Source organism: Canis lupus, chromosome 10 (assembly GCF_003254725.2).
Source record: "Canis lupus dingo isolate Sandy chromosome 10, ASM325472v2, whole genome shotgun sequence".
NCBI lineage: Eukaryota > Metazoa > Chordata > Mammalia > Carnivora > Canidae > Canis > Canis lupus.
Genome location: NC_064252.1, coordinates 11242964 through 11266973, shown reverse-complemented (window position 1 = coordinate 11266973; position 24010 = coordinate 11242964). Strand labels below are relative to the sequence as shown.

General features: G+C 43.0%; 1 protein-coding gene and 1 long non-coding RNA gene across 3 annotated transcripts in view; one reads left to right on the top strand and one right to left on the bottom strand.

Annotated features, from left to right (window-relative positions):
* Positions 1-17555, top strand: part of CPM (carboxypeptidase M) — a 72916-nt gene extending 55361 nt beyond the window's left edge. For both annotated transcript variants that reach the window (XM_025476646.3, XM_049115145.1), the window contains exons 6-9: positions 1699-1869; positions 3479-3631; positions 12983-13131; positions 15467-17555. In XM_025476646.3, the coding sequence (XP_025332431.3) occupies positions 1699-1869; positions 3479-3631; positions 12983-13131; positions 15467-15709 (716 nt within the window). In that variant the 3' untranslated portion in view covers positions 15710-17555. The remainder of the gene's footprint in view (positions 1-1698; positions 1870-3478; positions 3632-12982; positions 13132-15466) is intronic.
* On the bottom strand, positions 4374-9185 carry LOC118355899 (uncharacterized). The gene is made up of 2 exons (XR_007413369.1): positions 5762-9185; positions 4374-4657 (listed from the first exon to the last, which is right to left on the bottom strand). It is a non-coding gene; the product is annotated as an uncharacterized LOC118355899 (long non-coding RNA).
* Positions 17556-24010: the final 6455 nt, after the last annotated feature.

Sequence of the window (24010 nt, the reverse complement as noted above, 5' to 3'; positions counted from 1 at the left end):
AGGAGCCCCGGCCTCGTGAGGTGGGGCGCGCGGAGCCCCCGAGGGAGGCCCAGCCTCGTGGGGAGGAGGGGTGCAGGGAGCCCCCGAGGAGCCCCGGCCTCGTGGGGAGGAGGGGTGCAGGGAGCCCCCGAGGAGCCCCGGCCTCGTGGGGAGGAGGGGTGCAGGGAGCCCCCGAGGAGCCCCGGCCTCGTGGGGAGGAGGGGTGCAGGGAGCCCCCCAGGAGCCCCGGCCTCATGGGGAGGAGGGGTGCAGGGAGCCCCCCGAGGAGCCCCGGCCTCGTGGGGAGGAGGGGTGCAGGGAGCCCCCCGAGGAGCCCCGGCCTCGTGGGGAGGAGGGGCGCGGGGAGCCCCCGAGGGAGGCCCAGCCTCGTGGGGAGGAGGGGTGTGGGGAGCCCCCGAGGGAGCCCCGGCCTCGTGGGGAGGAGGGGTGCGGGGAGCCCCCGAGGAGCCCCGGCCTCGTGGGGAGGAGGGGTGCAGGGAGCCCCCGAGGAGCCCCGGCCTCGTGGGGAGGAGGGGTGCGGGGAGCCCCCGAGGAGCCCCAGCCTCGTGGGGAGGAGGGGTGTGGGGAGCCCCCGAGGGAGGCCCAGCCTCGTAGGGAGGAGGGGTGCAGGGAGGCCCCGAGGAGCCCCGGCCTCGTGGGGAGGAGGGGTGCGGGGAGCCCCCGAGGGAGCCCCGGCCTCGTGAGGTGGGGCGCGCGGAGCCCCCGAGGGAGGCCCAGCCTCGTGGGGAGGAGGGGTGCGGGGAGCCCCCGAGGGAGCCCCGGCCTCGTGGGGAGGAGGGGTGCAGGGAGCCCCCCGAGGAGCCCCGGCCTCGTGGGGAGGAGGGGCGCGGGGAGCCCCCGAGGGAGGCCCAGCCTCGTGGGGAGGAGGGGTGTGGGGAGCCCCCGAGGGAGCCCCGGCCTCGTGGGGAGGAGGGGTGCGGGGAGCCCCCGAGGAGCCCCGGCCTCGTGGGGAGGAGGGGTGCAGGGAGCCCCCGAGGAGCCCCGGCCTCGTGGGGAGGAGGGGTGCGGGGAGCCCCCGAGGAGCCCCAGCCTCGTGGGGAGGAGGGGTGTGGGGAGCCCCCGAGGGAGGCCCAGCCTCGTAGGGAGGAGGGGTGCAGGGAGGCCCCGAGGAGCCCCGGCCTCGTGGGGAGGAGGGGTGCGGGGAGCCCCCGAGGGAGCCCCGGCCTCGTGAGGTGGGGCGCGCGGAGCCCCCGAGGGAGGCCCAGCCTCGTGGGGAGGAGGGGTGCGGGGAGCCCCCGAGGGAGCCCCGGCCTCGTGGGGAGGAGGGGCGCGGGGAGCCCCCGAGGGAGGCCCAGCCTCGTGGGGAGGAGGGGCGCGGGGAGCCCCCGAGGGAGCCCCGGCCTCGTGGGGAGGAGGGGTGCGGGGAGCCCCCGAGGGAGCCCCGGCCTCGTGGGGAGGAGGGGTGCGGGGAGCCCCCGAGGGAGCCCCGGCCTCGTGGGGAGGAGGGGTGCGGGGAGCCCCCGAGGGAGCCCCGGCCTCGTGGGGAGGAGGGGTGCAGGGAGCCCCGGAGGAGCCCCGGCCTCGTGGGGAGGAGGGGTGCAGGGAGCCCCGGAGGAGCCCCGGCCTCGTGGGGAGGAGGGGTGCAGGGAGCCCCCCAGGAGCCCCGGCCTCGTCCGGGAGGAGGGGCCTTGGCACGGGAGGCGGCGGCGCCAGGTGCTTCGCGCTGGGCGCCCGCCGAGACGTGTGGGTCCCCCGCAGCCACCGGGACGTCCCACTCCCGCAGCCTGACCCCCGACGACGACGTCTTCCAACACCTCGCCCACGTCTACGCCTCGAGAAACCCCACCATGAAGAAGGGAGATCAGTGTAAGGACAAGATGGACTTCCCCAACGGAATCACCAACGGCTACGCCTGGTATCCGCTCAGAGGTGGGTCCCCCCCCGCCGGGCTCCTCGGCCCTGGGAATAGGGGGGCAGGTGCGGGAGGGCACGGGGACCCCCGCGCAGGGATCCCAGGGGCGGGGGTGGGGGTGGGAATGTTCCCATAGAAGGACGAAGGTAGGTGGCAGCCCGGGGGTAGGAGGAGAAATGCAGGCCGGGAGCAGCGGCAGGGCTGGAGGCCCGCGCCCCAAGGGGAGCCCCCCCCAGAGCTGCCCCCCGCAACCGTGCGCACTCCCCATGGTGGCCTGGGAGGCCGCACCCGAGAGCCCCAAGCGGGACCTGTGCGGCCTGGCCCCATCGGGGTGGCCCTCCGTCCTCCCCCCCACCCCCCCCCCACCCCCGCAGGCGGGGTCTCTAACCCTGGGGACGAGCTAGGAACCCTGCGTGCGCAGCTCCCACCGGCTCCGAGAGCCCCCCCTCCCCAGGACTTGGCTTTCTGTCTCTTCCTCTATTTCTTGGTGAAAACGAGGTCAGAGAGAAACACAAGTACAAGCCTTAGAAGGGAAGTAAGTACCAAGAAGGGAGAAATCCTTCCCGCTAGAATCTAGACCTCCATAGCTGCTACTTAACGTAAATAACACGTTGATAATTGTTTGACTATTTTCTTAGCATGAGGCTTTTTGCTAAGTCAGTACTTCCCAAGTACCCTGCTGGCCTGCAGTGATTTCACCAAATCCAAGATGCCACTGAGGATAAAACACCGTACCTCCAAGGATGAAAGAAAAACGTTTCTGGCCAAACTAATGACAACTGGGTTTTTCAGCCATCGAGTTTAACACACCTCCCAACTCAGAGATTTTTAAATATGAAAATTTTTGCATCTTAGAAAATATGAAACAGGATTATGACCCTTTCGAAATAGTCTCCATAGGTGAGAACTGGACGGTGAGCTTGGGTACCACAGCGGCCTCAGGGGGCCTGGGTCCCTCCGCTCCCGAGAGCCGCCCGGCACCCTCTCTCTCACCCCCAGATGCAGCTCAGCCTAGTGGGTAAGAGCACGGGGCCTGGACAGGAGGGCCTGCGCCCTGGGCTCTGCGCTCACTGGCACGTTCCTTGACATCTGTGATGGTCTGTCTGTAAAACCTGGGGAGTAGCTGCCTAACAGACTCCTCAGCTAGTACCCACTGAAGGCACACGCTCGCTGACCCTTAGCCTTTGGCATTCCTCCGAATGAGTGTATGTAGCTTCACATAATAAATGTAGTTATGGTTTCTAAGCAGTATTTTTTTTAGAAGTATCATTCCATATCTGTCTAGGATGTAACTTACAGAAGAAATGTACACTGATAAATCCTTTTTGTAAGTTATGATTGGAAAAAAAAAAACATAGGACTGACCCTTCCCCTCCCCTCAGGTGGCGCACAGCTGAACTTTAGTCTGCTCCGACCCAGGTACCCACGTGAGAGTGTTAGATCGCCTGTTCACGCCTGGCTAATAAGATGTCAGGTCCTGATTCTATAATGCTAATACGTCAAGTTCATCTTCTCCTGTTTACATGTACTTTCCTTGTAACTGTCTGATTCACTTGTCCCCAAGGCTTGGGATACTTAACACTATTTCAATTTCAGACTTAAAAAATTAAATATGCTTGTGTTTAGGTGGAATGCAAGATTACAACTACATCTGGGAGCAGTGCTTTGAGATTACGTTGGAGCTGTCATGCTGTAAATATCCTCATGAGGAGAAGCTTCCGTTCTTCTGGAATAAAAACAAAGCTTCACTAATTGAATATATAAAACAGGTGCACCTAGGTTTGTAAGATTTTTTTTTTAATTTCTTCTAACATGAAACATTATATCTGGCACAAACTTTGGGTTGAAAAAATGCAAGCCTCTATTGTTTTTTCCGGGTACAGCCTCATTCTGAGTACCAGAACTAATGATTAAGACTTTTCTCTGCATGAATATCTGCAGCATGTGAGAAATTCAGTGCTCATCAGTTCATATAAGAGAAAGCATGATGTATGTTACTTTAATATGAGGGTGGAAAATCCAGAGTACTTCAAAATCTTCATGTTGACTGACTGAGAAGTCTGGCAAAAGATCTAGAAAAACAAGTTATTACTCCGGCATTTTCTAGATGGGTGATGATTCAACAGTTTGCTTGTCACACAACATCATAGATTCAGAGGACACTGGACATGCCATTTTGCATTTTTCCTAGTACTGTATTCCTAGTACTGGGGTGGTGACCTAAACCCCACACCTGGCAACTCTGCCAAGTGACCTGGTCCTGACAGTCTTCCCAGTCTGGTCTTTTAGACAGCTATCTAGCCCTTAACACAGATGGACGGACTAAATGGGATAAGGGTGGTAGTTCTCAAACCTGTACAGCAGACTCACTGGAGGGTTTGTTAAAGCACAGATTGTCAGCCCCATCCCCATGACTTAGTACATCTTGAATGGTTCACCTTTCCCAAGGAGATGCTGCTGGTCCCAGGAACCATGCTTTGAAAACCGCTGTACTGGAGAAACACAGTGCTTGTGATGGTGGTGGAGTCATGCAGTTCAAGTTTATTGAACAAGGCTGTGTCTCTGGGCAGGGTGTGGAAGGCTCTCCTGCATTGCCAGGGTATAAGTTATTTTTCTCCATTCAGGATGGCTTGGGGAAAGAAACCTCAGAATTTGCTATCAAGTAACTGGCACAGTAGTTATGCTACTAAGTCAAGCTAAAGTAGGTGTGGGTTTGGGTCGAGGAGGTTTTACCTCATAGGCCTGCTACATAACTGCACAGCTCCTGGAATTTTCTGCATACTTCACACCAAAGCTTTCCACCTGCTAAAGAGATGAGGGAAGAGTAAGAAGCATAGGGGCTCCAGAGCTGAGCTTCCCTCCCCAATATGAGCCCATATCACCAACCTGGGTGCCCCTCCAGCACCCACCCCCCAGAGCATAGGTGTGCAAAGATTACTGGTGAATTCACAGGGCTGAGACATTCATGAAGTAGGCCGATTCCCTGTGATAAGGGATGTTAAAGAAGTCACTTTTCATCAGCATCTTAGCATTTATTAAGATTATTGAGTCCTCTCTCGATTAATATTCTGGTATTTTGCTCCTAGATTTTCCTCATGAGTCACATACTAATTTAGCCTATCATATTTCTGTATTTAGTGTTACCCTGCCTAATATAAATTTCTCCTTCACCTGTATCAACGTGGGAGTGCAAGTGAAAATGAAATATGCTCCACATAACTGCACTACTATTTTTGGAATTGCAATCTAGCACTAAAGGTTATCTTCCAAGCACTGAATTAAGGTGGGCTCTGAAGTATCACACTGACCTAATAATGCCAGTGAAGGAGCTTTGTAACTGTGAAGTAACATGCAAATTATAGCATGACTATTATTAATCTGGAGAGCTTACAAGTCCATTTACACTAGGTTTTATAAAGAATATGTATCTCCCTGTCCCTACAATCAGGTATGCACAAGCTACCTAAAATATATATAAGCACACCACCCCTGCCCCCTTGTGGTTTAAAACAGAGACTTTTTTTTTTTTCCAATTTAATAATGAAACCCGATGTCCAGTTACTTGATAGGTTCTCTCCATTGCAGTGTCTGGTAGGAAGCTTAGAGATGATGGGCGCAAACACCTTCTTACTGGTATTACTGTGGTTTAAGGAAAAGTACTGATATTTGACAAGCGGTGTTACAGTCACTGGCTTAGCTTCCCCACTTGCTATGAGACATCTGAGACTTTGACCCATCTGGAAGTCTCTGGCTTACCTTGCCTGGAGAGGAAAAGCCTCCTAAGCCAGTAGAAGGGCCTGGAAGGTGGTACATATCACTTCCATTTTATAGGTGATGAAAGTGAGTCTTGGGAATGTGTTGTGACCTGGGATTTACACTGTGACCTGACTGGTACATATCTGTACTTACCTAATGTGTCAAAAGACCTCCTGAGAAGGGCACAGTGAAAACATTTCTTCAAAGAATAATGCCACTGGTATCCAATGAATAAATGTGTAATTGGGTTGTTAAATCATGACTGATGTTTATGGTTGGGTCCTACCTAAAAATCCAAAGGATACGTACCAAGTAGTAGGAATAAATATAGATGAAACTTTTAGAAAAGGCAGGAGGACAAATTACCTGAAAACAGAGGTTACACAGCTGCTACATGTTGAATATGTGAGAAGGAAATACGGCATTTAGTAATTTCTGTGCAGGGGGGGCGGGTGGGCACAGGCAACAGAGTCAGTTAGGAACTAAAGCAAAAGGCAATGCTTAACCTTTGAGACAAAGATTTTGTTGCCAAATGTCAAAACTTTTACATTTCATTTTCAACTTTTCTGAAGGAAAACAATCTATGTCTCGTAGTTTTCTGCTCCAGTAAATAATTACTAAGTATAATGACCTGGGAATAGTGCATGGTCATTTTTTTTCATTGTAGCTTCTTCTCATTGGTTAAGATGATTTGTCACTGAGTGAACAAACTGGAATGTGACGTGTAACATTTAAAATGGCCTTTTCTTAACTGTATTCCTGAAATTCTGAGATGAGGGGTATGGTGTCCGGTTCAGTGTGGACTTACAGCCCAGCTGTACCACTCAGCTCTAGGAGCTTAAGGTTATTTAATAATCCAAAGCCTTAGTTTCCTCATCTGCAAAAGTGTGATAATATTGCCTACATCAGAGTTGATGTGAGGAGAACATGCATGGCAAGCACTTGCCACAGAGCCTGAAATATACTAACTGGTCAGTAAATGTTCACTCCTGTTGTTAGCAATAGACACCATTAATTACAAGAAATCTTGTGATTGTAACTTTCCCATGTAGTTTGTAGTTTCCCACGAGACAAAACTATTGAGTCCCTTGCATAGCTAAGTATCTTATTGTAAATTAATACACTGGCATTTTTTAAAAAGTAATCTCTAAAAAAAAAAAAAAAAAGTAATCTCTACATTCAACGTGGGGCTCAAACTCATGACACCAAGATCAAAAGTCACATGCTCCCCCAACTGACTCAGCCAGGTGCAACCACCTCCTCCCACTTTTGTATATACACTGGCATTTTTTAGTTTAGGATTTAATGAACTCCACCAAGAGCAATGCTACAGTAGTTTGGACAACTTGGAAAGGACAGGAATGGATTTAGGTTGTCATCAAGGTTCTCCCATTTTGCTAATAGGTGCTATAGATGGAATATCTGAAATAAACTTTTAAGTTACATCAAAAATTAGTTTACCAAGTTCTGGTTCAAGATGGCAATGTAGGAGTATCCTGAATTCATCTCCTCCCACATTCTGTGGGACCAAATACACCAAATCTATAGCTACATATGGGACACTTTCCTCTGAAAGAAACCAAAAACTGCCTGAGCCATTCCCATGCATTGGATGAATGAAAATAAACCTATGTTGCAAAAAGTAGGAGAGGTTGAGATGTGATCCTGCCATACGCCCCATCCCTGGTACAGCAACCCACAACAGGAAGGTACTCACAACTCCAAGCTTCTCTCTGAGCAGCAAAAGGTATGAACCCCACCCACATCTGGCACCCCAACTGTTAAAAGCTACACCCAAGAAACAATCCCTGAAAATATCTAGCTTTGAAAGCCACTGGGGCTTGCATCTACAAGACCCTCAAGGCTATAGCAAACTGGGAAATAGTTCTTATAGGTCTGCACAGGTGCACCTGGTTGCCTGCGAGGGCCCAGTGCCAAGCCAGCCAACTGAGAGATGCCCAGTTTTTCTGCAGAAGAGGCCTACTTGCTGGTCTTAAAGCTTTGGCTTGAGGGGCAAGTATCTAGCTTAATACAAATCTAGGGGTATCCCAAAATAGTCTCCAGAGATAGAAGTTGGCAGACATCATATTTGCACTCCCTCTCCCTCCAGATCAACAGTCTCTCCCAAAAGGGGGCCTGTGCACGCATATGGTGCCCCAGTTTTGGGGCTACAACCAAGTGAATACCTCTTAGCTCTGGTAGCCAGTGGGGTCTGTGTTCAGGGCTCCCAACAAGAGACTAACAAAGAAACCGGTCTTAACTGGCTATCACCCCAGGGGGTCAGTGTAAAGGGGACAGGGAGACACATCCATTCTCCAGTATTGCCCTAAAAGAGGTTTATTTGCATACTTTAAAAGCCTCTGCCTGAGGGTCTGGGATCCAATCAGCCTGAATCTGGGTACCAATAGGTCTTGGCACAACCTCAACTACTGGGAACTCCTAAGAATAAAGTGGGCTGTTTAGACAATCACAAAGATTTGAGAAACAACCAAGAGCTAGGTCAGAGTTGAAGGATAAGTTTCATTAACAAAAGACCACTCCTCCAGGACTGGAAGAGGTGTTTTATCTAATGTATAGAAACCAACGTAGAATCAAAGAAAATGAAGAAACAGAGCAGTATATTCCAAACAAAATAAGATAAAGCCTCAAAGACCTTACTGAAATGGAGATAGTGATTTACCTGATACAGAGTTCAAATAACGATCATAAACATGCTCACTGAGCTCAGGAGAACAATGCATGAACAAATGAGAATTTCAACAAAGAGGGACTAAAAGACACCGCCAAATAAAAGTCACACAGCTGAAAAATACAGTAATAGAACTGAAAAATACAACAGAGGGGCTCAACAGCAGACTGGGTGCAGCAGAAAAATCCATGAACTTTAACACAAGGCAATGGAACTCATCTAATCAGAGCAGCAAAAAGGAAAGAATGAAAGAGTGGAGACAGCTTAAGGGATTTATGGGACAACATCGAACATACCAATATTTATATTATAGGGGTCCCAGAAGAAGCAATAAAGGAATGGAAAACTTTTATAAAGAAAGGATGACTGAAGAGTTAGTTCCCTAACCTGGGGAGGGAAACAGACCTCCAGATCTGGGAGGGCCAGAGAATTCCAAATAAGATGAACTCAAATCCACACTAAGATACATTATAATCAAAGTGTCAGAGGTTAAAGACCGAGAATCTAAAAAGTGGTAAGAGAAAAACAACTTGTTATATACCAGGGAATCCCCATAATATTATCAGTGGATTTTTATTTTCAGCAGAAACTTTGTAAGCCAAAAGATAGTGGCACAGTATATTCAAAGTGCTGGAAGAAAAGAAATTGCTAACCAAGAATACTCTATCTAGCAAAGCTGTCCTTTAGAATTGAAGGAGAGAGAAAGAATTTTCCAGACAAGCAAAAGATAAGGAATTCATCACCATTGGACCAGCCTTATAAGAAAGGTTAAAGTAACTTCTTTAGGTGAAATGAAAGGGTACTAATTAGTAACAGAAAACTCACTGGTAAAGGTAAATCTTTTTTTTTTTTTTTTAAAGATTTTATTTATTCATGGGGGGGGTGCGGCGGGGCAGAGACACAGGCAGAGGGAGAAGCAGGCTCCATGCAGGAAACCTGACATGGGACTCAATCCCAGGTCTCTAGGATCAGGCCCCTGGGCTGAAGGCGGCACTAAACTGCTGAGCCACCCACCTGGGCTGTTCTGGTAAAGGTAAATCTTAAATAAAATTCAGAATAATCTAATGTTGTAAAGGTAGTGGTTAATCACTTACAAAGCTATTATGAAGATTAAAAGACAAAGTGGCAAAAATTACTATAACTACAATAATTTGTTAATGGATACACAGATAAAAAGATGCAAAATGGGCACCTGGGTGGCTCAGTGGTTGGGCATCTGCCTTAGGCTCAGGGTGTGATCCTAGAGTCCTGGGGTCCAGTTCCACATCAGGCTTCCTACAGGAAGCCTGCTTCTCCCTCTGCCTATGTCTCTGTCTCTGTCTCTCTTTCTCTGTGTGTCTCTCATGAATAAATAAATAAAATCTTAAAAAACAAAAAAGATGCAAAATGTGGGTGATGGGAATAAACATGCAAAGGTTTAAAATGAAATCAAGTTATTATAAACTTTAAATAGACTGTTATAGTTATCTAAGTGTCAAGGGAACCACAAAGCAAAAACCCTATAGATACACAAAAAAAGAAGGAATCTAAGCATACTATAGAAAACCAAGAACAAAGGAATTACAAAACAGCCAGAAAACAATCATCAAAATGGCAATAAATACATACCTATCAATAATTACTTTAAATGTAAATGGACTAAATTCTCCAATCTAAAGACAGAGTGGCTGGGTGGATAAAAAAACCAAACAAACATAAGATCCATCTATATGTTGCCTGCAGGAGACTCCAGATATAAGGACACACAGAGACTGAAAGTGAAGGGGTAAAAAAGGATATTCCATGCAAAGGAAACAAAAAGATAGCTGGGATAGCTATACTGGACAAAACAGACTTTAAGACAAAGACTAATAAGAGACAAGCTTATTACAGAATTATAAAGGAATCAGTCCAATAAAATGTTCTAGCATAGGAGTACTTAACTATATAAAGTGAGTATTAACAGACCTAAAGGGAGAATAGACAGCAATATAATAATAATAAGAGGCTTTATTATCCCGCTTTCATCAATGGACAGGTCATCCAGACCGAAAATTACTACAGAAATACCTTAAATGACATAGTATTCCATCCAACAGCAGCAGAATACACATCATCTTCAAGTGCACATGGAACGTTCTCCTGGATAAATCATGTGTCATGCCACAGGATGAGTCTCAATAAATTTACAGATATTGAAATCATATCGGCTATCTTTTCTAACCATGGTGGTATAAAACTAGAAATCAGTTACTAGAAGAAAATTGGAAAATTCACAAATATTCAGAAATGAAACAACATGTAGTAACATAACCAATAGGTCAAAAAAATAAAAATCTTGAAATGAATGAAATGAGAATACAACATAGCAAAACTTATAGGATGCGGCAAAAGCAGTTCTAAGAAGGAAGATCACAGGGATAAATACCTACACTAAGAAACAGAGATCTCAGAGAATTGTTGAATCACTATATTGTATACCTGAAACTAATATAATACTGTATGTTAACTATACTGGAATTAAAATTTTTAAAAAATCTCAAAACAACCCAACTTCATACCTCACCAAGCTTAAAAAAAGAATAAAATAAGCCTAAATCCAATCATGAAATGGGCAAAAGACATGAACAGAAATTTCACAGAGGAAGACAGACATGGCCAACAAGCACATGAGAAAATGCTCCGCATCACTGGCCATCAGGGAAATACAAAACAAAACCACAATGAGATACCACCTCACACTAGTGAGAATGGTGAAAATTAAGAAGACAAACAAATGTTGGAGAGGATATGGAGAAAGGGAACCCTCTTGCACTATAGGTGGGAAGGTGAACTGGTGCAGCCACTCTGGAAAACTGTGTAGAAGTTCCTCAAAGAGTTAAAAATAGATTTGCACTGCTGGGGATTTACCCCAAAGATACCAATGCAGTGAAACGTGGGGACACCTGCACCCTGATGTTTATAGCAGCAATGTCCACAAGAGCCAAACTGTGGAAGGAGCCTCAGTGTCCATCGACAGATGATGGATAAAGAAGCTGTGGTCTAGGGATCCCTGGGTGGCGCAGTGGTTTGGCGCCTGCCTTTGGCCCAGGGCGTGATCCTGGAGACCCGGGATCGAATCCCACGTTGGGCTCCCGGTGCATGGAGCCTGCTTCTCCCTCTGCCTATGTCTCTGCCTCTCTCTCTCTCTCTGTGACTATCATAAATAAATAAATAAAAATTAAAAAAAAAAAAAAAGAAGCTGTGGTCTATGTATACAATGGAATATGACTCAGCCATTAGAAACAACAAATACCCACCAATTGCTTCGAAGTGGATGGATCTGGAGGGTATTATGCTGAGTGAAATAAGTCGATCGGAAAAGGACAAACATTATATGGTCTCATTCATTTGGGGAATATAAAAAATAGTGAAAAGGAATAAAGGGAAAGGAGAGAAAATGAGTGAAAATATCAGTGAGGGTGACAAAACATGAGAGACACCTAACTCTGGGAAATGAACAAGGGGTAGTGGAAGGAGAGGTGGGCGGGAGGTTGGGGTGACGGGGTGACAGGCACTGAGGGGGGCACTTGGCAGGATGAGCACTGGGTGTTATGCTATATGTTGGCAAATTGAACTCCAATAAAAAAATAAATAAAAATTAAAAAATAAAGCCTAACATTAGGAGAAGGAAGGAATAAAGATCAAAGAGGAAATAAATGAAATAGTAACTAAAAAGACAAGAGAAAAAAATCAATAAAACTAAGAACTGTTTTTTTAAAAAAGATAAACCTTTAGCTAGACTCACTTAGTTCAAAAAGAACTCAAAATCAGAAACAAAAGAGATATTACAACTGATAGCACAGCAATGCAAAGGATCATAAAAGACTACTCTACACACCAAAAAAGTGGGCAACCTAGATGATAGTTAATCCACAGAAGCATCACCTACAAAGACTGAATCATGAAAAAACAGAAAGTCTGAACAGACCTTTTACTAGTAGGGAGACTTTTGACATGTTTTTGATTCCTAATTCAAACAAAAGCCCAAGACTAGTGGCTTCATTGGTGAATTCTACCAAACATTTAAATAATTAATACCAATCCTCAAACTCTTTTCCAAAAAACAGAAAAGGAGAAAACACTCTCAAACCCAGCTTTACACTGATAGCAAAAATGAATGACACTCCAAGAAAATTACAAGCCAATATCCCCGATGAATATAGATGCAAAAATCCTCCAACAAAGTATTAGCAAACCAACTTCAACAATACATTAAAAGGACCTTGATCAAGTGGGACTTATTCCAGGGATGCAACGATGGCTCAACCTCTGCAAAGTCTATCAGTGTAATATACCATATCAACAAAATAAAGATAAAAACAATATGATCATCCCAATAGATACAGGAAAAAACCATTTAACAAAATTTAACATCCATTTATAAAACTCTAAACAAGAAAAATCCTGAACTATGTTAACTAGGTAAATTGTGATCATTTCACAAATATACATATATCAAATCATTATACATCTGGAACTATTGTTATATCCCAATTATATCTCAATTTTTTGGAAAGGTTTACCTTCCCTTAAATACTTTATTATCATCATTTTAAAATAGCTTAATAAATAATTGGGTGTATTTTTCTTAAATACTTACAAAAAATTTTTTCCATAGGTCATAAAATGTGCTGTTAACATTTAATGCTCTTTTTGTCTTGCAGGTGTCAAGGGTCAAGTTTTTGACCAGAATGGAAATCCATTACCCAATGTAATTGTAGAAGTTCAAGACAGAAAACATATCTGCCCTTATAAAACCAACAAATTAGGAGAGTATTATCTTCTCCTCTTGCCTGGGTCCTATGTATTAAATGTGAGTATATAGCCCTCATTATTGTTATTAAAACATTTCAGAACTTGCAGTACTTACCCAGAAGGAATCTGAAATAAGTCTGCAAAGCCCCAAAAGTGATTACATCAGGATAGAAGGAAAGGACATCACCAGACTTAAATTTGGCAGGGAGTAGAAGAGGTGAGAATGATAGGAACAATCCAAACAAATCACTTTTTTCCCACCTGGCAGTGTTAACAGAAGCCAAATCCTATTTCTTGTGATATATTTTATGATGAAAGGTGGAATGAACTTTATTATTAATAAGAATAATTAAACAATGTAGCCAAAGTGCTTCCAAGCTTCGTGGAATACCATTTTAACACCCATTTCATGAAACATAATTTCTGCTATTAAAGAATGGATTGGGACACAAGTTCCTTCAAATTCATTATAAATAACATTTGATCCACAAACTTTACCACTATATAAAGCAAGTGGTAGACATACTTTGCAGCCCTTTCATAAGCAAATGATGGTGAGTTCCAATCAATACAAGTAAAATTCCAGGTTTAATTCTATGAAGGTGTTTGAGTCATTTCCTAGAGGGAGGCTTGGGTTACTTTGTGCCCAAACAGATTTATCTGAATGAACTAAGTGAATTAAGTACCTGATTTAATTGGCCAGACTGTGCTTCTTCCTCTTTGATACGACTTTCTCTAAGAATCTCAAGATTCTTCTGCTTGCTTAGTGGGTCTGATGCCAGCTACAAAGCAGTCTTTCTGTACAAAGTGACTCCTTGGAAAAGGTGGTCATCTGCTCGGTAGTAAAAACTGGCTTTGTATTTTGTTATGTCCTGAAGGTAAAATGATGAAAAGCACGTTTTTCAATTCATAAACGTTTAGGATGCAGAGCTTTTCTATTCCTATAGGTTATTCCCCTGGTGCCCAGCAGTGGGGCTCATCAACGGCTAATCCTCTTAAGAATCGCCCCTAGAACTGGAAAGGCCGCAATTCACTGTGACTCTGTGCCTAAAAAGGCCCTTTATTTTCCTGTTATAGTGACCTTTCTATTCCATGAAAAAAACAAAAAACAAAAAAAACGGGGGGCTTTGGGAGAGTCCTTGTAATGAGTCTAAATTATCATGTATGGGATCCCTGGGTGGCGCAGCGGTTTAGTGCCTGCCTTTGGCCCAGGGCACGATCCTGGAGACCCGGGATCGAATCCCACGTCGGGCTCCCGGTGCATGGAGCCTGCCTGCTTCTCCCTCTGCCTGTGTCTCTGCCTCTCTCTCTCTCTCTCTCTGATGTGACTATCATAAATAAATAAAAATAAATAAATAAATAAATAAATAAATAAATAAATAAATAAATTATCATGTAATCCCCAAAATAAGCCACACCTTTATAAAGTTATTAATTGTTCATTTCTATTTAGACTAAGTACCTGTTAGCCTTAGCTACTAGTTCTAGGACAAGGGTGGAGGGCAAGACTGGAAGTTGAAATGAATGACTAAAATATATACCATCTGCTGCTTATGTAAATAATTGTCCCCATTCTCTTCCTTCTCCATATATAATAAAAGTGTTTCTCAGGGGTGCCCAGGTGGTTAAGTATTTGCCTTTGGCTCAGGTCATGATCCTAGGGTCCTGGGATGGAGCCCCACACCACCGGGTTCCCTGATCAATGGGGAGCCTGCTTCTTCCTCTCCCCTGCCCTCCGCTGGTACAAGTGCTCACTCTGACGCACGTGCTCTCTCACTCTCGCTATCACTCTCGCTCTCTCCATGCTCGCTCTCCTGTCAAATAAATAAAATATTTTTAAAAGAAAATATTTCTCAGTGGACATCATCTGTAGTTTGGCTTTTGTCCTTTCTCCTGATTTCTTCCATCAATCAATCCAGCTTAAGATTCAGGCTCAGGAAGAAAGCCAGGTAAAATCAAAGCCTTTTGAGGAAGCAATAAACTTGTACACTCAGATCAGCTACAAGGAAAATGGAATAAATTGAGAACAGAATTCCACGTATAATCTCGATACCCAATCAGGATATTAAGTATAGACTTGGGACAAAGGGAAACAGTCAACTTTACCTTTGCTCTCCATAAAAAAGATGAGAGAATCAACCTACAGGTTCCTTCTCTTAGCTTACATCTCCTGATAAAGGACCTGTCTTTACTGCACTTCATAACTCTGGGCAACAGGCATTGGACAACTCATTCAATGAGTAGGCCTAAAGCTGTTACTAGCCTGGGAGGCCGGGCAGATGGTTATGTGTGACTCATAAAGGCTGTGTTTTAGTGGTGGATGTCGGTGTTTTTAGTGTTGGCACCACAAAACATCTGAAATCACTCAGATTGTTTTTTTGTTTTCCTCTCAGGTTACAGTCCCTGGACATGATCCATACCTCACAAAGGTGGTTATTCCAGAAAAATCTGAGAAATTCAGTGCTCTTAAAAAGGATATTTTACTCCCATTCAGAGGGCAACTGGATTCTATCCCAGTATCAACTCCTTTATGTCCTAAGATTCCTCTGTATAGGAATTTGCCAAGCCACTCAGCTGCAACAAAGCCTGGTCTGTTCATATTTCTAGTGACTGCCTTTCACATATTTGTCAAATAAAGCAAAATGTGAAATACAACCCCCCATCATCACCTGGAATCAGGGATTTCATGCCAGGTTACTGCAACTCTTAACTCCCCCTGTGGGATCTTGACTGAACAAACTCCATGGCCCTTCCCAGAGAAGAGAAACAGTGGTTTTCAAATCACAACAAGCAACATGTGGTGGTGATAACAAAAGGAATGATTTGATCTTGATGAATGGAAGATACTGACCTTTCAAGTAGTCCACTTAATCTTGAAGTTGTCTTAGAAATTTGTAAGAAAAACTTGAGAATCAAGAAAGAAGTTTCTGCAAGAAAAATATGAAGCAAATTTTGTACACAGAGAGCCAGCTGAATATAAGCAATGAAGATGAACATTCATGGATTACCTACTATATCCAAAATCTTGCCATGAGTGCTATATGTGAAGATAGAGGAGGTGCCATTTATAATTCATTCCCAGCACAGGGGAAAAATGATGATAGGACTGAAATATTTCATTTCATAAATGTTCTAAGGAAATATGAGAGAAAAGAGGCAACCAGGTCTCAGTGGCCCAAGAAAATAAGGGCCTAATGGGATGGCAAGGTTCTATCTACAGAGCCCCAAAACAACAGGTCAATTAGGCGTCCCTGCCTTTCTGCAGATGCAGATGCCATAGTTCTGTCATGCTGATGACCCCCAAAAGTGTAGCTCTAGCATCTCGCTTGAGCTTCAAATTCAAGTGCAGCTTCTCACTATACATATCCACCTGGATGTGACCCACAGGTACCTCAACTCATCATGTTGAAATTGAACATATTTTCCTCCCTGGAGCTGCTTTTCCTCCTAGATTTTCTCTGAACCACCAAACGAGAAACCTGAGAGTCGTCCTTGATACTTTGTCCTCTTTCCTCATCCCATATATTCAGTCACTCGAGATTGATGTTAATTTTAAGTGTTATATTATAAATTATAAACCCTCTCTCCATGGCTAGTAACATTGTCAAGTTTAGGCCATCACAGCTCACCGGCACCACTGCAGCAGCTTTACTGGTCTCTGCTCCCAGGCTTCTCCTCTTCAAATCCATCTTCCACACAGAACTTGGGAAGTTCTACTTAAAACAAAAAACAATCAACTTGCTTAAAATTCATGTTTATGTCTTCAGAGCCCAGGACAGAGTAGAAACCAAATGAATGAGTAAACAAAGAGTTCTAGGAACCTATAGTCCCAGTCCCTCCCACAAGCTGTGTTGGGCTTTGAGTCATTTTGTCAGATGAGGGCCTCTGCGTTGGCAATCTCCAGCTTAGTAGTCACACTGACAGAAGAGTTTTCAATTATGTCTCAACAAATAAATTTGAATACAGTGTTTTTACTATGCTTTGCCTTTATCCTAAGGTTCATAGTAAACGTATTGTTACCTGTTAACAACACAAGCTACCTTCTTTTGTCATCAGAAAACAAAAGTTCTACCATTGGTACTCAACTTGAAGCAACTGTTCTCCACCTGCTATCATGAGAGTTAACCTATCTTAGAACATTTTATCTAAGAATTGAGAGGGGAAACATCAAACAAAAAAACAGCAACTCATAAGCAGATGTCTAAGTGCTATATATTGCTCATGGAATGTAAGTTGCCTTGGGTCTTTCAACTGAGAGTTCTCTAGGATCTGAAAACGAAACTATACTGGGCTTGGCACGTGATGAGTACGTGAGAACCACAAACGAATGGGAGCTATTCCTGTGCCAACCTTATTCCATACACACAAATCATGCTTGTTAATCTAAACAGAATTTGTGATCTTCCTATTTCTTATAAAAGTCTGGTAATAACTTGAATTATCTGGATCATTTTTATTTAAATAAACTAATTTATACATGAATGTATTAATATTACAGAAAATGATTTTGGTATGCTATAAAGCACAGAAAACTCGATTTATCATCAAGCCTTGTTTTTCAATCAGTCTGAGTCCCAACTTTTCTACAATACCAATTTTCAAAGGGACATGAACCAAAATCTGAACTGGTTCACAAGCCTTAATGTAATTTCCTTAAGGAAATAATGTTTTAAAATCAGAAATTTTATCAAAATCATTTAGACACAAGTAAAACAAAATAATCTCCAAACTAAATCTAAACCAAACCTGAGTTTAATACAGAGCACGCTCAGGGTACCTATTTTGCAGCAAAGTACTCAGAAGTAAACTTTGTAGTGAGGGTTTAGGATAACCGAATCTCAAGTATACTCTCCACCAACCAAGTTCAGTGTCCAAGGGGAGAAACCGGAATTCCAACTCTCCTTAGACCAGAGCCCCAAATCTCCCTGCATGACCTCTTTCCTACTATCTCTTACTCCCTTATGGTGGTTATGCTCCTCAGCTTCTAAGTTCAGGTATAAATTCCTTCTATGGAGAAAACAACATGGTAAAATTTTACAAGATAAAAGAACATGGGAGTTAAATTTGCAAGAACCCCACGTTCAAACCCATCCCACGTTCAGTTTCCTTACTTGTAAAATGAAGACCCTTGCTTGACTGTTTCTGTGACTATCTAAAAGCTGTGGTTTAAGATGCCTTATTTTGATGTCATTTTTGGTGCTTGCCCAGGCGCAGAGAGGATAATTAACACTAAGTGGCATAAATATTTTGAAGGCAGCATAATATATCTTCTTAAAGACCAGGTCTTTTGCCTCAGATAACAAACAGAATTGACCGGAGAACTGAAACACTGGTTAGCTGGGATGGGCATTTACTGTTTAAGGAATCTCCTGAACACAACTTTTTTTTTAATCTATCTAAATTATGATAAACGTTAACGTGAATAAATCTAAATGGAGGGGAGTACTGTAGAGAAATGTGAAGTCTCTACAGGTAAATGTCAATTTGATTTTGGTGCTTAATTATCATGTTCAGACTTGAGCTGTTACATGTATCAGAGATATTAAAAGCTTCTCAGCATTTTTTAAAGTCTAAGAAATCAATGTTGTGTTTTGTTCCAGAAGCAAATTTGCATTTGTAATTTTTTTTAACTGTTGTAAGAAGTTACTTCTAGCTTTAGAAAGTAATAATATCTGATACTGGATTGGAAATAATCTTTTCCTAGAAAATCCAGAAAAAATGAGCATAGTATATTGTCTCATTACAACAGTTGCTTATCGAGAAGTTTAGAGACATTATGGTTGTCTTTTTTATGACAGGTCCCTTATATCTTCCTCGTGGCTTTAGAAGGGGGGAGAGAATGATTATTGAAGAACCAAAAAAAAAAAAAAAACCCAAAAACCCAAACACCACATCACAATACGTAAAATAAAAGTTTAGGAAAAGAGTTTGAGTTCATTAGAGACTTTACATTATATCACTAATAAGATCCTCTCCCACTCAGAGAACATTTTATCCTACTTTAGCATATGAACTATTCCACAGTGTTTTATAGATGTTTTACAGTTGATTTTGTAAGTTTTCTCAGTGACTTTCTTCTGTACTATAAGAACGTTCACAAATTGTCTAAGACAGTTGTGTCTAAGACAACCCCTACTGGGTAGGGGTCATGACTACCTCTGAACTTAGCAAATTTAGAATATTCCTGGTTCTTCCTTTAAACAGATTTTTATTTGAGAGAGAGAGTGCACAGGAGGGGTGGGGGCAGAGGAAAAGGGAGAAGCAGACTCCCCACCAAGCAGGGAGCCTGATGCAGGGCTCAGTCCCAGGACCCCCGCTCATGACCTGAGCTAAAGGCAGATGCTTAACCACTGAGCCACTCAGGCACCCCTCCTGATCCTTGATAAAGAATATTCTTATAAGCAATGAATACTGTTTATTTGCATTACTGTTACCTTAAAAACAAGCAAATATAACAAAGTCCACATACTACACAGAACTGATTACCACCAAATAAAGCCTGGACAAGACCAAATTTAATGATCTTTTTGTGAGGCAATAATATTACAACAACTCTTCAAAACCCAGTCCCTCCAGAGCAGCTATGATATATAGCCCACCCTAAATCACTTTGTACCATGAGAGAAATGGCAGATGAAAAATGTGCCTTCTGATTAAAAACAACAAGAAAACCTTTGCAACCGTTGAATACACAAGGTATTTAATGTATAAATGTAAGTAAAAGTGCTGAGAAATTATGCAGGATTCTTAACATATTTAGCCAGAGAACCATTACCTTAAATAATTTAACCTAGGACCATCCCTCTGAACTTAGATTCCTTGATTACCAAACACATTTTGGGAAATGCTGGTATAGGGAGAAGTCTTTTGTCCCAAGTATTAAATTTTGACTTCGAAGTGCTTTTGAGGGGATCCCTGAGTGGCTCAGCGGTTTGGCGCCTGCCTTTGGCCCAGGGCACGGTCCTGGAGTCCCGGGATCGAGTCCCGCATCGGGCTCCCAGCATGGAGCCTGCTTCTCCCTCCTTCTGTGTCTCTGCCTCTTTCTCTCTCTAGTTCTATCGTGAATAAATAAATAAATCTTTTTTTTTAAAAAAGTGCTTTTGAAACACAGAGTTATAAAAGATTTGCCTTCTGTAGGCATTTGAAAATTAACATCCCTTAACCCTTATCACTGAAACCCCTGATGTCAAATTTCTAGCCAAGGAAAGAGGCTGGACTCCAGTTAGCCTTCTGAGACATTTTATACAATAGTTTAAATAAGACATGGCTGAGTACAAAATGACTTAGAGGTACCAATTTCTAAAAAAATAATGAATATCCCAACTTAGTGGGGCACCTGGGTGGCTCAGCAGTTGAGCCTCTGCCTTTGGTTCAGGGCATGATCCTGGAGTTCTGGGATTAAGTCCCTCATTGGGCTCCCCATAGGATCCTGCTTCTCTGTCTGCCTCTGTGTGTCTCATTCATAAATAAATCTTAAAAAAATACTCAGTAAATGGGAAAAGTTTTTTGATTTTCCAAAGAATTCATTATATATAGGAACCCCTTTGGCAGAAGTTCCCTGGAACATTTTAGCTAGACTTCAATATTTACAGCTCTTTAGAGGGTCCATTATTCCCCACTCTCCCCAAAAGCAAGGTACAATTTTAAAATGAACAAAATTTTTAAATATTAGAATAGGGGAAATGAGTAAAACAAGTGATTAGACCATTCTTTGGATAGCAGAATTCTGTGCTTTTGTTTTTCCTACTTCATTTTTGAATCTATTAGAAGTTTCCAATTTCTATTTTTTATGAGAGAAAAGCAAATAAAGAATGGAACCTCAAATTTTAGAGGCACCGGTTTACATAGGTAATTGCTACCCCCTCCTATGTAGTTATTAATTTCCAGCGTTCGTGCTGAATTAACACTGTTAAACTTAAAAATCGTTTTCCTTTATTGACCAAAGACATGAAGTTCTGAAGGATGAATACTGAAGGATTTCAAGACCAAGATGGCAAGTTTGTGTTTTAACAACTGAGTGCGTTCCATCGCATCTTTGCTCTCTAAACCAGCAACCTCTCCCCGGAGTGCTGGGTCCCCACTGTTAGGGGCCTTACCCACCCCCCATTACAGGATGCCTGCAGAGAACTCCCGGAGTAGGAGTAGGGCTTCCACTGCTGGCTAGCAAAGTGCTTAACTAAAGAAAGACATTTGGTCTTCCCACTTGCCTCTTTAAAAAGAACAAAATAAATGTGAGAAAAGGGGGAAAACTTTTATACAGGGGGTGTTTTAAGCAAAGGTTTACCAATTCTGATACTGTATAAACCTTTGAAAACCACTGTTTTGTCAGACTGTTTCTCTTGCCATGGAAGTAATTTATTGCAATTATTGCAATACTGCAGACTAAGATTACTTTTTCTGGATGTTTTTTAAAACTGTCTTTTCCTCTTGTAAATTTGAGAAAACTCCATAGCTGTTTTTCCTTGACAATCAACATCCTTTACTGAATGCCCTCTGTGCATTCAATAAGCTACAGTAGGCAACCTGGCGGGGAAGAAGATACAAATGGATGTTACAACCTGCTTTTGCAGAGAAGATACAAAGCAACCTATGAATACATTTAAGTGTGAACAACTTAGCAGTAATGCAGTTGAGACAACATAGAAGGGGAAAAAGAGTTAATTCAAGGCTACTTCAGCTAGATTTTGGAGTGGTTATGGTCATAAACAGATACAGAAAAGTATTATTAAAAGCTGCCATTTTAAGTCTTTACTACCTGCAAGACCGTATCATAGGCTCCATAGATTCGTCTTTAAGGTCACAAAGTACCATTTTGAATTTAGCCATTCCCACTCCATTAGGATAAAAATAACTCATGAGAGAGGATGCAAATGAACTTTGTTGTGGCAAAAGAGTTTAAGGATATGGTGAAAGTAGCTGTGTCATAGACATTCATGTCTAAAAGTCTAAAACACCCAGAACATTTGAGATAACATCCAACAAGAAATAGAATCATTAAAGTTTTTTCTGTATTTAAATCAAGGAAGTAACATAAAGCTACCTGTAAATTATCTATAAATGAACTGAAAATGGGGGAGACCAAAGGCAGTGAAGTCAATTGGGGGGGGGGGGGTGCTGTGATCTTGGAAGAAGGCCTAATACAGGGTGTGACCTGGAAAGGTATAAACCAAAATTAACACATAAAAATACTAAAATTTAACTGAGAAAGGTTTATTTTTTTTTTCTGAGAAATGTTTAAATGGAATTCATTCAATATGACAGGAACAGAAAAATGAGGAAAAAGGCTGAAATTTTGCAATTCGGAATATTACTGTAATTAGTTGACTGTTAATCTCATTATAAATATATATATTTTTAAGATTTTAAGAGAGAGCAGAAGGAGGAAGGAGAGGGAGAAGCAGGCTCCCTGCTGAGCAATAAGCCCTATGTGGGGCTCCATCCCAGAACCCCAGCATCATGACCTGAGCCAAAGGCAGACAACCGACAAGCCACCCAGATGCCCCAAATAACTGTATTTTGAAAGCAGATCTGTGGAACTGAAACAGGATGAGAGGAACACATCTATCAATTTTTAAAAACTTTAAAAAGTTTTTTAAAGAAGAATCTTTAAAGAGCTGTAAAAAAAGAATAAAAATTCATGTTTTAGGATCATCTCCTAAAAATAATCAATAGGAGTCTCTTATCCAAAATATTATTCTAGAAGGTTAGTGCATCATTTCAAAGGTATTACATATAATAAATTACTGAACATGTAGAGTCTCCCATCTGCTTACACTTGAGACTACTCCTATGTTCTTTTGCCTTTTTATCAAGTTCCTGTTAACAGTCCATTTTATAACTGCACCATATTCAACACTTCTGAGCACCTTATGAGCTACTGCTTTGTTTTTCCAAAAAAAAAATTTTTTTTTAATTTTTATTTAATTAAGATAGTCACACAGAGAGAGAGAGAGAGAAGCAGAGACACAGGCAGAGGGAGAAGCAGGCTCCCATGCACCGGGAGCCCAACGTGGGATTCGATCCCGGGCCCCCAGGATCGCGCCCTGGGCCAAAGGCAAGCGCCAAACCGCTGCGCCACCCAGGGATCCCTATTTTTCCAAAAAAATTTTAAAAGATTTTACTTATTTGACAGAGAGAGAAAGTACAGCAGGGGCAGAAGCAGACTCCCACTGAACACAGAGCTTGATCCCACAACACTGGGACCATGACCCGAGCCAAAGGCAGATGCTTAAAAGACTAAGCCACCCAGGCATCCCTATTTATCTTTTTAAAGCAGTATTTCTAGGGGCATCTGGGGGGGCTCAGTGGTTGAACATCTGCCTTTGGCTCAGGGCATGGTCTCAGGGTCCTGAGATGGAGTCCTGCATTGGGCTCCCTGCATGGAGCCTGCTTCTCCCTCTGCCTGTCTCTCGCTGCCTCTCTGTGTGTGTCTCATGAATGAATAAATAAAATCTTTTTTAAATAAATAAATAAAGCAGTATTTGTAAATGTCAAAAATTCCCTACCATATAAAAGTGAAAGCTGGCTCTGTATGGTAGACAATATGGCCACAAACTTTTAAACAGCTGGTAATTTTTAAGCTGAAGATACTTTTTTGTAAAGACGAAATCAAACCCCAGTTCAAAATCCAAACAGCAAGTGCAACTATGAACCTTCCTCCATGCCATGACAGCTTGCAGTTACCACCCTCAACCAACAGATGTCTACATACGACACACTAATCAGTACCTTTAAAACCTTCATTAAAAATGAAAGTGAACGAAATGATGCCAACAGCTAACCCTGGTCTGGCTTTAGAGCCCACAGACTCCTGCTTTTAAGTCCGCTTCAAGATAGGTCCCAATGCTTTGAGATTCACTCAATAAATTCTTATTGATCACCTATATGTCAGTGTCAGAATCAAAAAGAGGTTGTTGGCCTCATGGAATTTAGCTTCA